Genomic DNA, 12,815 nt, shown 5'->3' with positions numbered 1-12,815 from the left:
ACAGAGGGTAAAACTATCTAATAGAGCTGCTTTTGCTCAGCTGCGGCCTTTGGTAGGTTCTGTATCTGGTCTGAGAGATTCTATGGAACCTTTACAACTTTCAGTAGAATTGCTACTTGCTCTACAAAATGTCTGTGTGCCTTTAGAGATAATTTCTTTGGGTAAAATGTAATGAGGAGAACTACTTCCTCTGACTGGCAGCAAGGTGTGTTGCCATATAATTTCATTGATAGAATGGATAAGATGAGTAAGCTTTCATCTGTTTTCCTTCCCTTTATTGTTTCTACTTGATTCTTACCTTGCTCTTCCCAAATAAATAATGAACCTTCTGCGTTGGCTCAGACCTAGTACTATGTTCTAGGAGCATATTAATGTATTGCAATAAAGTTTTATTTTAGTTTCAAGCATATGAGGTAATTTTGGATGCAAATGGATCAAAGCCTTCCGTCTTTTGAGACTGAGACAAAAAATAAGGGCTCACCCAATGTGTCATGGAGATCATATGGAAATAGCACCTTATTTCTGTAGGTATGGGGTGGCATGTTCCTAGGAACTAACGTCTTGAGCTTTAACATCCCACTGCATACCTGTGGAAAACAACTTCTTCTGTAATTTTGTAAAGTTTAAGTGCAATTTCAAGTGCAGATTTTAATGAAGTTCTCAGTACAAGGTAAGAAGAAATGCAAAGTGAATTGAAAAAGTATATTATTAAATTTGTTTAAAATGCATTATGGGAAAAACCCCTTGAAAATTGATCTTTCTCTGAGTAGCTGCCTAGGGTCTAGAATAATCTTTTCATATATTTGAGTCAGAACTTGCTTTAAAAATTGATACATTTAACTCTAATGATTTCTGAGCTCTTAAAATTCCTTTAAAAACGTATACACTGCATTTATTCAATATTGTGTGGAAAGTACCTTGTTACAAAAGTACTTTTAGTTCACTGTCAATCTATTTTTCCTCCCCTAAAATCTCAGTGTCAATGGTCCTTATATTTGTGATTCAAGTGTCAGAGGTGTTTGAACCAGAAAAACTCCATCTTGAATAGGAGCTGGATAAAATAAGGCTGAGACCTACTGGGTTAGGTATCAGGAGGTTAGGCATTCTAAGTCACAGGAAGGGATAGGAGGTTGGCACAAAGTACAGGTCACGAAGACTTTACTGATAAAAGGATGTGGTAAAGAAGCTGGCCAAACCCCACCAAAACCAAGATGGCAAAAAAATGACTTCTGGTTGTCCTCACTGCTCATTATACACTAATTATAATGCATTAGCATGCTAAAAGACACTCCCACCAGTACCATGACCATTTACAAATACCATGGCAATGTCAGGAAGTTACCTTATATGGTCTTAAAAGGGGAAGAATCCTCAGTTCTGGGAATTGCCCATTCTTTTCCCAGAAAACTCATTAATAATCCACCCCTTGATTAGCATATAATCAAGAAATAACCACAAAATAGCCAACCAGCAGCCCTTGGGGCTACACTGCCTATGGAGTAGCCATTCCTTGTTCCTTTACTTTCCTAATAAACTTGCTTTAGAGGGAGAAGAAAAGGAAACATCACTTAGGTAGATAGCTAAGGCTAGTCCTTGGAGAAGCAGCCTGCCTGAAAAATCACAGCAACAGGCAAAAGTGAATCAGCCTGGGGAAGACTCAGACTGTAACTGCTGCACTGTTAGAAAGTGAGGCCCGGCATAGAAGCCTTTTGTTCATTCTGTAGTTAGCGGGCTCCCAGGAAAAAGTTTCCTCCTTTTTTCTGCTCCATGGGAACTTGCACAGGGAGGAAAGAAGCTTACTTAAAACAAACCCACAATTATACAAACAAGAGAAGCTATGTTTTGTGCTCTCCTGGAGACATCCCACAGCTGATAGATAGAGGCAGTTGTAGAGATAGCTTTCAGATAAGAGAAATTACTCAAATAGCTACAGAGATGAGAGGAGTTTCTGATAAAAGCTTTTGGATTCAGCTGTAAAAACAGCAACTCTGCTGAGCTCCCCTCTCTGCTGCAGAGAGCTTTCTTCTTTTGCTTATTAAACTTTCACTCCAACTTCACCCTTTGTGTCCATGCTCCTTAATTGTCTTGGTTGTGAGACAGCCTCGGATAACACCTTAGCCAACAAGACCATTGACCCTGACCTGTTTCACTTTCACTTTATGGACTCCCCTGAATTCTTTCTTGCATGAGGTTCAAGAACCCTCTTTTGGGATTGGGATCAGATCCCTTTCCAGGTAACAGAAGTGCTTAGGACACAGTAATATTGTTTGCATTAAATTGAACTGGACTCATCTGCCTACTGCTTTAAGAAATATCATGGTGGTATTACATAAGAAAAGGTTCAACATTTGCCACACACTGCAGCTCACAATGGTATCCACATTTGGTTTTGCTTCTGGAGCAGTTTGTAATGTATACAATTCCTTGTACTTTTTACATTTTTGATGACAGTGGGGAACATTGATTATGGGTTGAAATTGTTTGTAATTAGATGGATTAAATGGCTCTTAAATGGATGTCCCAGAGTTGAACTCTTTAATTGACTTTTGCCTTAGACCTTACTGGCAGTGGTCTTAAATGGAATCTGCATGCCCTCTTCTATGACTATAGATCCTGAACCATCTCAAACTGGGGGAAATACAGCAGTCCCAGACATTTACAAAGTTTCATGTTCGCTCTTCTCCTGAGCCCAAGCGATAGACCCGTGAGTAAAGAATTATGTTGAGAATCTAGGCAATAATCTTGATGTTTCTAAAATGGCAGTAAGGATTTCTTAAGAAACTAATTTTCTGTTGGTGGATATTTCTATGAAGAAGATAATATTTCTTCCAGCAACAGCTTTTTGGTCTGATTGACCTCAAGAATTGTCGACCACAACTTGGATGTGGCTAGTTGAGAAGCTGAGAAACTTAAGCTACCATGTCCTATTCTTAGGTTGCTTTGGCTAGAACCCTCTAGAATTTGTAATATCCTAACAGATAGCATCAGCTTCTACAGTATTCATGGCATAAGCTGGAGAAATTTCTAGTGCCATCTTATCTTGGTAATTATCAGTAGATGGAGACTATATCTGTATAAAACTGATTATCTTTATTATATGAGAGATGTAGCATGCATCTTATTTCCACATATTTAGATGAAACATTTAATTGAAGCATTACCAAAAATACCTCGTTTTTAGCTTTTAAACATATAAATGGACTTAAGTAAAGACTTTGAATGCTTTGGGGGCTTTGCGATAAATATGGTGAGAATCTTTTCAGAGGTATTTTCTTTGTATCTTCGTTGCATTTCATATCTATGTTTCTGAATTTCAACTTTTGTCTGGATCCTGAGATGTAAAGGACATGCTGTGATAATGCTGGAAACAGAATTTGTTAGCATTTTCTGGTAATACTAAATGAGCTAAGTGTGACTTTTCAATGATAAAATTTGCAAGTGAATGGATATCAGTTTTATCAACAGTCATATTATTGAAGAAAATAAATGTTCTCTTACCTCCTCATAATTGTATCTTAGAATAGTTTATTTTAAAACTGCAACTATCTATTTCAATGTTGAGAAGTGTTTCAAATGGCCAGATTAGGAGTCCCCCTTCTGACAGCCCTGTTGGGGTTGTCTATTACAGAAGGCTCCCCTCGAGGGGCTTCCTGCCTTCTCAAGGAGGTTTCTCTCAGGGTTTTGTGCCAAAGGTGAGCAGAGGTTGTTCCCAGTGACTTCCCCAAGTTTCCCTTGTTGTTGTTTTGGTATTGATAGTTTTCATTTGTAATTTTCATTGCAAATGGAAAGCATTTGCTGCCTAGTAGTCCAAGCTTTTTGGATATATCATGTCACTTAATCTTTAGCACAATTCAGTAAGGTTGCTATTATCCATGGTTTCAAGGGAAGACTGAAGCTAGGAGAGCTTAAATATGTTGTTCAAAACCACAAAGCCAAAAAATTTCGAAGTGTGTTCAGACGTGGGTCTGCATGACCCTGAAGCTCAAATTTTAGCTTCTTCACTATACTCTATTATTCAACATCATTAAATTGTTAAGGTAGGTCTGGAATGTCACAGCTAGAGGCTTAAAACAAAAGTGTGATCAAATCCCCTTCTGAGGACAGATATCCTTTTCCCATGGGACCATTAATAGCAGAGTACTAGGGATTCAGCATTGCTCCAGCTGAGTTTCTTTCCTTTCTAATGATTAGCAAGGAAAGAGGGATGCAGGAGCATAGTAACAGTAGAGACTGAAGGAGAAAAGATCACTAACTACTTGGGACACAATAAGCTAGAATTTCCATAGCAAGTGATCAGGTGAAGAAGCAAAACTTCTGCCCCATATCTACAGTCTGCATTTCTGGGATACCAACCCAGGAAGAAATCTCATCCTTAGGCAAGGGAGAAATTAGAAGGAAGAAAAAAGCAGAATAGTCCATTTTCTTTATCTTCAGATTTTATCAGAAACTTTAGCCCATCTAGTTGAGTCAGGGTTGTTATGTTGCTACTTACTTTGGAATTGCCAGGAGGTTCTAACAAATTTACCTTAAAAAAATGGTTTTGAATGAAAAATGTTGACAATGCACTTATTTATTGTTTACTTTAGAATGTCCTTTAAAAATAACCCCCTATATTGTGTATTTTGTGTAGAATCTCAAAAATGACATGGAAGAAACTTGTTCAAACACATGACATTTGTGGGAAAAGATAGATCAGGGCCTACTTGAAGGCGAAGTTGCTCTCAACAACGTGCCAGGTAATTCATACTAGGAGCTGGTGTTAGACAGAAACAATGATTGTTGAAAAACAGCCTGATGAGCAAAAACAACAGTATGTCATTCCTTAAGAGAAACCATCACAGCCCATGAAAAGCATGAATTTTCCTCCTCAGTTATTTACATACAAACATTTCATTGTGCTCTGTTTGAATTATCCATTTTACTTATGGAAGCTCTAGTAGTGTATACATGTAAATACATACACACTCATATATTTATTTAACATTCCAAATCTTTCTAAGGTCCTAGTTTTAGTTACTTTGGTCAGAAAATATAAAAAATTAAACATAATATATGTCTGTTATGAAACATAATATTTTAGGAATAGAAATTATTACAAACAAACACGAGACTTCATCAGAAGGAAACACTAAAACACTTATTTTGTGTTTTTCTCATCTACTGGACACATGGGTTGAGTCCACATAACTAGAGCCAATAGATCTGAGGGTAAATTCAGTTATTCTGATCCATGACAGATGTTTTCCAGAAACATTGCTTTCGGATGTCTGGCACATATTTGCGCCTTGTCAGATTGATGCAGAAATACAAATTTTACAATGGAGTCTTCTGGCAGATTGTAGACTGAGAAATACTCAGAAGTCAGCAGCCTGGTTTTTACTTGTGTCTTCATAGATAACTACATGGTATTGGATTCACTTAATCAATGCTGACAAAAGTTCAAAGGGGAGAGCTTCTCGGCATAAGCCATCTGACTTGGCTGTCTACCTAGATCGAGTAAAATGGGTGATTGCCAAATCTCTACTGTATTTTACAACAAAGAAAACCAGTCAAAGAGAATTGTCTTAGAGAAACTATTTAGAAGACTGACACTTTACAAAGGAAATGTTGACATTAAGCAGAGATCAAAAAGACCAAAATATTGGTGATGATGTTATATAAACACAATCTTCAGGAAAATATTTTTGGGCCATTGCTAATATTTCACATCCAAGTAACTACACAGGATTGAAAAGTAGATGGCACACTTTTTTATATGGTCATTTGAGTCTTTCTGTCTTGAGATTACATTTATTGGATCTATTTTTAAAAAAAATACTTTAAACTCTTCTGGCAATCAACAAAAACATCTGTCATTTTATCACGCTGATTCAAAAGGCATAAGAATTCTAAACTGAGTTAAAAAAAGAAAATAATATGTGGGGAGCATGCAGTATGGAGAAACCAGTGAGAAGTAAAGAGCACATTTTAATGTTTGACTTCCTGCATGGGTGAAGTGATGAGCTCATTGACTATTACCTTTTGTGAACACTTAAATAGGAGCCAGAAAACTGCACATTGAAAACCAGGAAACAAACCACTGAAGACCTGAGAATGAAAAATCCCCCATGATGACTCTTTGGAAGTATTTGCAGTGCATGAGAATCAACTTTTCTACAGCCTGACACACTACTGTGTTTCAGATTACCTTTCATGCTAATCTCTTCCCTTGCAGTTATGGAGCTAGATGAGAGAGAGATGCTATTTTTTTAAACAATACAAAACCAAGAAATGGAGATGAAAATGATGTCATAGCCAGATGCTAAGTTTAAGGTGAGCATTAAAGGTCAAAAATAGCATAATGCATTCATTCCCTTGCAAAGCACTAGAAGGACTTGGACCTTCCATACAATGTGCTTTGATCAGAGGTAGCGTTTACTTTGTGTGTTACTATGGTGAACTTAACAAAGGTGGTTTTTCTTTGATGAAGTCATAAATATTTGCTTGAAAACAATATGATACAGACAGAGGGGTCATCTTTTATGATGACTTCAATTCACATACCATGGTGGGTTTTGGTTCCATTGGGTGTCTTGCACAAACCGGACTTGTCAGTGTGGGATATTCCTTTCCTTCCAAATGCTCCACTTACTTTGGCTGTCCCTCTAATGTGCAGAGCGGAGTGGCCAGAGAGGAGAGAGGTTGGATGACCTAAAAGCACACATGTTCCTAGAGAATCAGAGCCTCCTATGCATTCTTGAAGCTATCTGCTTCCACGTACACGGTGGCTTCTAAGCTTGGTGAAGGTCGGAATGGCATGAGACCCTGTTAGGGCAATGGAGCGGTTTCTGCTTCCAGATTTTCTAGCTGAAAGGAGAGAAGGAGCAAAGACAGTGAACATTTCAGATGTGGTTGCAGCACACAATTGTTGAGCATCTTCTGCCCATAAGAACTGCATTGAAGACCTTTATGTATACTTTCATTTGCAATCCTGAGTTTTTCTTAAATGTCAATACATTAATCAATCTCTTCAGACATTATGAATAGCCTTCTGGCTCATTATGGATATACTCTTGAATTTGTGTACACTGCTGAGAAGAACTGTATACTAGTCATCATAGAGATATTGTTGATAATTTCCTTAGAAAATACATTTTAATCCAAACTCTTTCTCCCTGTTTTTCACCCTTTCTCTTTCTTTAGCCTAAAATCATTTATGACTTGACCAAAATTTGAAAAGAAAAGCAATGCTTTTTTCAGTACTTCTAAGCTTATTTCCAGATAAAGAGATTTTAATTTTTTCCCAATTCTCAAAATTAATGACTTTTTTTCCTGTAACTGATTTGAAGTACACCCCACCCGACCCCCTCTGTAAACCTGGCATATAGGTTGAACAATAACAACATTTGCCCAGAGACGTGGAAATGTGGTCTGCTATTTTCAGGTAAGGAAAGAGGACTGTGGAATTAGAACAAGATTTGTAATTAACAAATAATTGTTGCTATCACTCATTATAATATTACTGAGGAGAAAGAAAGGAGCTGTTTGTATAGTAAGTGTAAAGGGATAAAAGGTCATTTAAAAAAATTTTATTTTTGTAATAAAATAAAAAACACACACACACACAGATACACACACACCCCTTTTTAAACCATTTGATGCTTTACTCTTAAATATTTCAGTACATGTTTTCTAAGAATAAAGAATGGATAAGATCATTCTCCCTTTAGGAACAGGAAGTCCATCACGGGCCAGGAGTGTCCCTGCACATCCTTGCTGACCCTGACAAATTGAAAGTCCTGTCCTCTGACTCTGATCATTTCTGCAGCTGGTCACACAGGCAATTAAGCTAGGCACAGACAACTACAGCACTGGCCACGATGTGGCTGCTTGCTCCTAGGGGAGGCTTGTTTGCTCCCCTGGGTGCTGAGACTTCAGCTCTGGGTTCCTCAGCTGTGATACAACCCACTGTGTGTGTACTGCCATCTGGTCCAATCATATTGCCTTGTGGGATTTGGGAGTAGGGAAACTGGCACTATTATGCTAAAGCTTCTGCTATTTGCTGTGCTGTGAGTAGTCAATTGCCTGAGTCTTTTGTCTACTTTTGGCACCTATAGAGTTGTGGCAAAGCAATTTACTTGCTTGCTTACTCATCTCCTTTGGAATTCTGTTATTTCTTGCCACCTATCTTCTAAGAGGTTGAGAGTCTTCCCAAAATGGCACAAAGTGCAGGGTGCCAAGACAGACAAGAACTTTTTGGAAGAATAACAAGGCAAGAACTCATAAGCTGGGTTCAGGGACATTTGTGAACTCCCTGGGTCTGGTAGCAAATATTCTGGCCCAAATGGTGCAGAAGGTGGGCAGCGAGTGGTCCACCTCTGTCCTACCTGCTGATGAACAAGAGTTGAGTCAACAGATGGAGGCTGAGAGGTGAGGGATAAAATCTAACAAGCTGCCATGGTTTTCTGTTTGCTCTCCAATGGGCTAGGGGACTGAGAGAACACTCTGGGCTCTTAGGTGGGGAAGCACAGCTGTGTCAGGTTTTAAGTTACGATTGTATACATCTGAAGGGCAACATATTCCCAGACAGAGTACCAAGACACAGATCCATGGGGAAAGGGAAAGGAAAGAAGTCCAGGGATGCTTTGATCAGCTAACGGAAGGGCTGTTCCACACTTGGCCACTGCATTGGTGCAACTAAGGAGTAAGAAAGGTTATGCCTTAGAGCATGCACACCAAGGCTGTCTCAGGTGGGAACCTATACCTATGCTTTAAACCACTGTGCAAATTGCATCATTGAGATAGAATCATGTCCCATAATAAGGTTTGCTACTCTGAATTTCTGTTTTAGTGATTACATTATGGCCAGTCCAAGAAGATTTTCTTTTCTGTTTTTTTGAGGCAAAGCCTCATTCTGTCACTCAAGCTGGAGTGCAGCGGTGCAATCTTGGCTAACTGGGCCCTCCAGCTCCCAGATTCAAGCAATTCTTAATGCTTCAGCCTCCTGAGTAGCTGGAATTATAGGCATGTGCCACCATGCCCATCTAAGTTTTGTATTTTCAGTAGAGACAGGGTTTCCCACGTTGACCAATCTGGTCTCAAGCTCTTGACCTCAAGTGATCCTCCTGCCTTGGCCTCCCAAAGCGCTGGGATTACAAGCATGAACCACTGCACCACCTGTGTCTGTTTTTGATATTTATGCTCAAATGACTAAGTACCAGGTTCTCTTGAGGTCCTTCTCTTATAAGGAGCACACATTTAATTAACCAGATTTGAAACAAAAAAAAAAAAAAAAAAAAAAAGGGAAAGGAAGTAACTGTAGCCACTGGGCAAGGCTATTTAGAGCTCTTGCTCTTTGGCCACTTTGGCTGCTCCCAGGGCTGAATGTGTAATTGGTATTGACAATTTACATTCTTGTTCTGTAAATGCTCATGATGTCTAGGAGAGATTTTCTTGATTGGAAGAGCAATTTGTAGAGAGGTATAGAGGGTTGAATGTGCAATTGATCACAGATTGGCTTTGATTCTCTTCTAAGTTTTTTTCTTTTTAAACAATTTAGAATTCCAGAAGGAGAAAAGGAAACCACAGCCTTGATAAAGGGCTTAAATACAATAGGACTCATGAAAAATGTAATATCTCAATGTAACAGCCTTGTGTGGCCAGTGGAAAAAAGCTAATGGGAATCTGGAGGCTATGGTAGATTGCTGCCAACTGAATTTACTTGGTGTTATAGTCCTGGCTGTTACAGACATTGTGACTGTAAATGAATCAACTCCCTGTGATAGCACCTGGTGTGCCATTTTGGACTTCGGTCATGTATTGTTCTCAATCCCTTTTGCACCCAAATATGAAGACCCCTTCTCTGGCTCACCCTCCAAAACGTGTTTCCTGGGCTGTTGCAGTACGACTTGAATTTCCCTGCTATTTATTGCCAGCAGGTGGATCAAAACACAGGACAAGCCTCTCTCTCTCTCTGTCTTTCTCTCTCTGTCTCTCTCTCTCTCTCTGCAGAGAAATTAGGCTTACTATATTGATGATACTCTATTGATAGGCTTCAATAATATTAGCAGATGCTAAATTACATGAAGGCCTAGAAAGACTCTTAATTCTGATAAGATACAGGACCGGCCACCCAAGTCGAAATTTTCAAGGTGATGTGTACAAAGACTCAAAAGTTGATCCTAGACAGTAAAGAAAACATTCTTTGCTCTATGGCTCTCCTAAGAGGAAGGAAGCCTGGCACTCAATTGGACTATTTAGGTTTTAGAGACAAGACATGCCTTATCTATGCCTGCCTCCTGTTGAGTCCTATGTACACCCTGATCTAAAAGTCTGCCATATATGGCTGGGGACCTAAGCTGCAGGTAGCACTTGGGTCAGTGGAGCAGGATGTGGCAGCAGACCACCTAGGGGGCCCTTTTCAACTCCAGGCTTCTGGAAAGGGAAACAGTCTCCACCTGGAGGTAGTCCCTTGGCATTATGGACTCACTGCCTCGCTGGCACCACTACCCACTTCATTGGGGAAAGAACACCTTACACCCTGGAGATGCTCAGAGGAGGGAATAATGCATGCTTTTTTGTCTCTGAATCCCAGCCCCTCAGTTGGCAAAATAATCAGAGATAAATAGCAGCTCTGATTGCCAGCTGGTACCACTGCTAGATTTATTGGCTGGATTTATCATCCTCATCTATGCGCTGTGGTATCAGAAAATCTTCTGATGGTATTCTCTGAGTTTGTATGGAATTTGTATGAATTTGCAGGAGGTGAGTGCCAACTGTCCCTGTTGTGTTTGATTAATACCCAGGGTACAGTGGAGCAATCCATGAAGATGGGTTGTATGCATATGCATATGGTGGAGCAATCTATGCATGCCATAAGAAAGGAAGCTAGGTGCTCATCTGAAATTCAACCTGTTAGTCTTCTCTGTGACTTATTCAGCTGGGTGTGGGATCCTGAAGTGCACAGTTGAGGTCAACCCTGCACACCGACCTCATCCTGTGGATGGGATTCTGTTAATCCCATCCACAGGCCTGTTTGACTTGGAATTATTCTACTGTGCCTGGTGTATCTAAGGCAGTTCCCCAAAATGAATCACACTTTTATCTGCATAATTACTCAGATAGCTCATACTGATTCATGTGCTTCTCCTGACACTAAGTGCCTTTGAGTCATGCTATGCAGGGCTGGCCAGGTGACAACTGCTTGATGAGCCTGCCCATAGAGCTTAACCAGACCAAGGTCATGGTGATCAAATCAAATAATATGTTCATATGTGGGAGAGAGTGGTCCAGAGGATATCTGTCCACTGGAGCATGGTGGGGAGGTTGCTGTTTGGTTAATCTTTGAGTCCTTGCAATGACTGGCAATGGCACCACTCTTTGGATCACATTCCCACTGTTAGCCCCCTAGGTTAAGAGGGCTGTCCTACCTAAGGGATACATGGTTTTCTATTTCCATACAGCAGTGTGAGCACTGTTCCCCAGCAGCAGAGTCCACATTTTAAAGACAGACCAGGAGCTATTCTTAAGTTTAGCTACCAGAGCCAATGAGATGAAAGAAACCATAGACGATCAGCAGGTCAGTCTTAGCTCCCTGATTGTAAATGAATCATTGGCCTTAGACTACTTAGTCTGGCAGAATCGGGGAGAATTTGTATGGTTGCCAACTGTTCCTGTTGTGTTTGGATTATTACCTACGGTATGGTGGAGCAATCCATGCATACCATAAGAAAGGAAGCTGGGTGCTTATCTGAAATTCGACCTGTTAGTCTTCTCTGTGACTTACTCAACTGGGTCTCGATCTTGGAGCACATGGTTGAGGTCAATACTGTGGAGTGACCTCATCCTGTGGATGGGATTCTGTTGACAATAACCCTAATCCAGTATTGACTGAAATAAGTGGAAACTGATTTGGTCGTAGTCCTTGTCAGTATGTCTAATTCAAGTTGCTGATGGGGTGGCGTAATCATATAAAAATTTAAGTACAGCCAAGGATGTGCTAGGCTTAACATGAATTATCAGGAGAGGCAGTCCACTGAACAATCCTGCCTGTTCTTGCTGACTGAGCTGAACTGCAAGATCTAATTATCTACTCACGCTGAGTTGTTTCTATTGCTAGTCAATTAACAACCTTCACTTCCTGACCACATGAGGACCACAGCATGAGCACTTTGAGACCCTGACTCCTGGAGAAGGAGGACTGGTTTGTTTACTGCTTGTTACAAAAGACACTGAACCTGGGCTTGTCAGCTGCTGTGCAACTCATTGTATGTGTAGCAGCAATTTGGGTTCATTGTGTCACATTATGAGATGTAAAGGCAAAGGAGCTGCCATTACCATGTTGCTACTCCTGCTGTTTGCTGTGCTGTAATAAGTGGCTTTTCTCTGGCTCACTGAGTCACATTGTCTATTTCCAGCACCATTAGAATTGTGACAAGCCAACCTGCTTGCTTGCTAAGACATCCTTTGCAGTTTTGGACCTTCCTACCACTTTCTAAAGCTGGGTTTCTTTTCTGATGATAACCACAGTACAGTTAGTAGATTTCACGTTTGACATGAGATATGATACTTAGACATATACGTTAGATAAAAAAATATAACACAATTCCCTGCTATCAGTTTTCTATTATTAACAGTTTTTTAAACTATAGTTTTTCTAAGAAGTCAACTAGCAAATCCCCTTTGGCTATTTTTTGTCCTATTTAAAAAAATTAAATGTTTGAAAAGCTTTTAAGGTTCAAACTGAAGCTGATTTAAGGCACTTTTAATCTTTATCCACATGAAGATTGGTGTGTATTTCCTGAACTTTTTGAGCTAAAGAAAATGGAAGAGATTTT

At 39.7% G+C, this 12,815-nt stretch overlaps 1 protein-coding gene across 1 annotated transcript in view; it reads right to left on the bottom strand.

Moving 5' to 3' along the window:
- Nucleotides 1-3,071: 3,071 nt before the first annotated feature.
- The window catches only part of OPRM1 (opioid receptor mu 1), an 89,925-nt gene continuing 80,181 nt past the window's right edge, over nucleotides 3,072-12,815 (bottom strand). The window contains exon 4 of the mRNA XM_035296997.3: nucleotides 3,072-6,846. Within this exon, the coding sequence (XP_035152888.2) occupies nucleotides 6,808-6,846 (39 nt within the window). The 3' untranslated portion in view covers nucleotides 3,072-6,807. The remainder of the gene's footprint in view (nucleotides 6,847-12,815) is intronic.

This window comes from Callithrix jacchus, chromosome 4 (genome assembly GCF_049354715.1).
Source record: "Callithrix jacchus isolate 240 chromosome 4, calJac240_pri, whole genome shotgun sequence".
In the NCBI taxonomy this organism is placed as follows: domain Eukaryota; kingdom Metazoa; phylum Chordata; class Mammalia; order Primates; family Cebidae; genus Callithrix; species Callithrix jacchus.
This window is presented reverse-complemented; position numbering and strand designations above follow the sequence as displayed.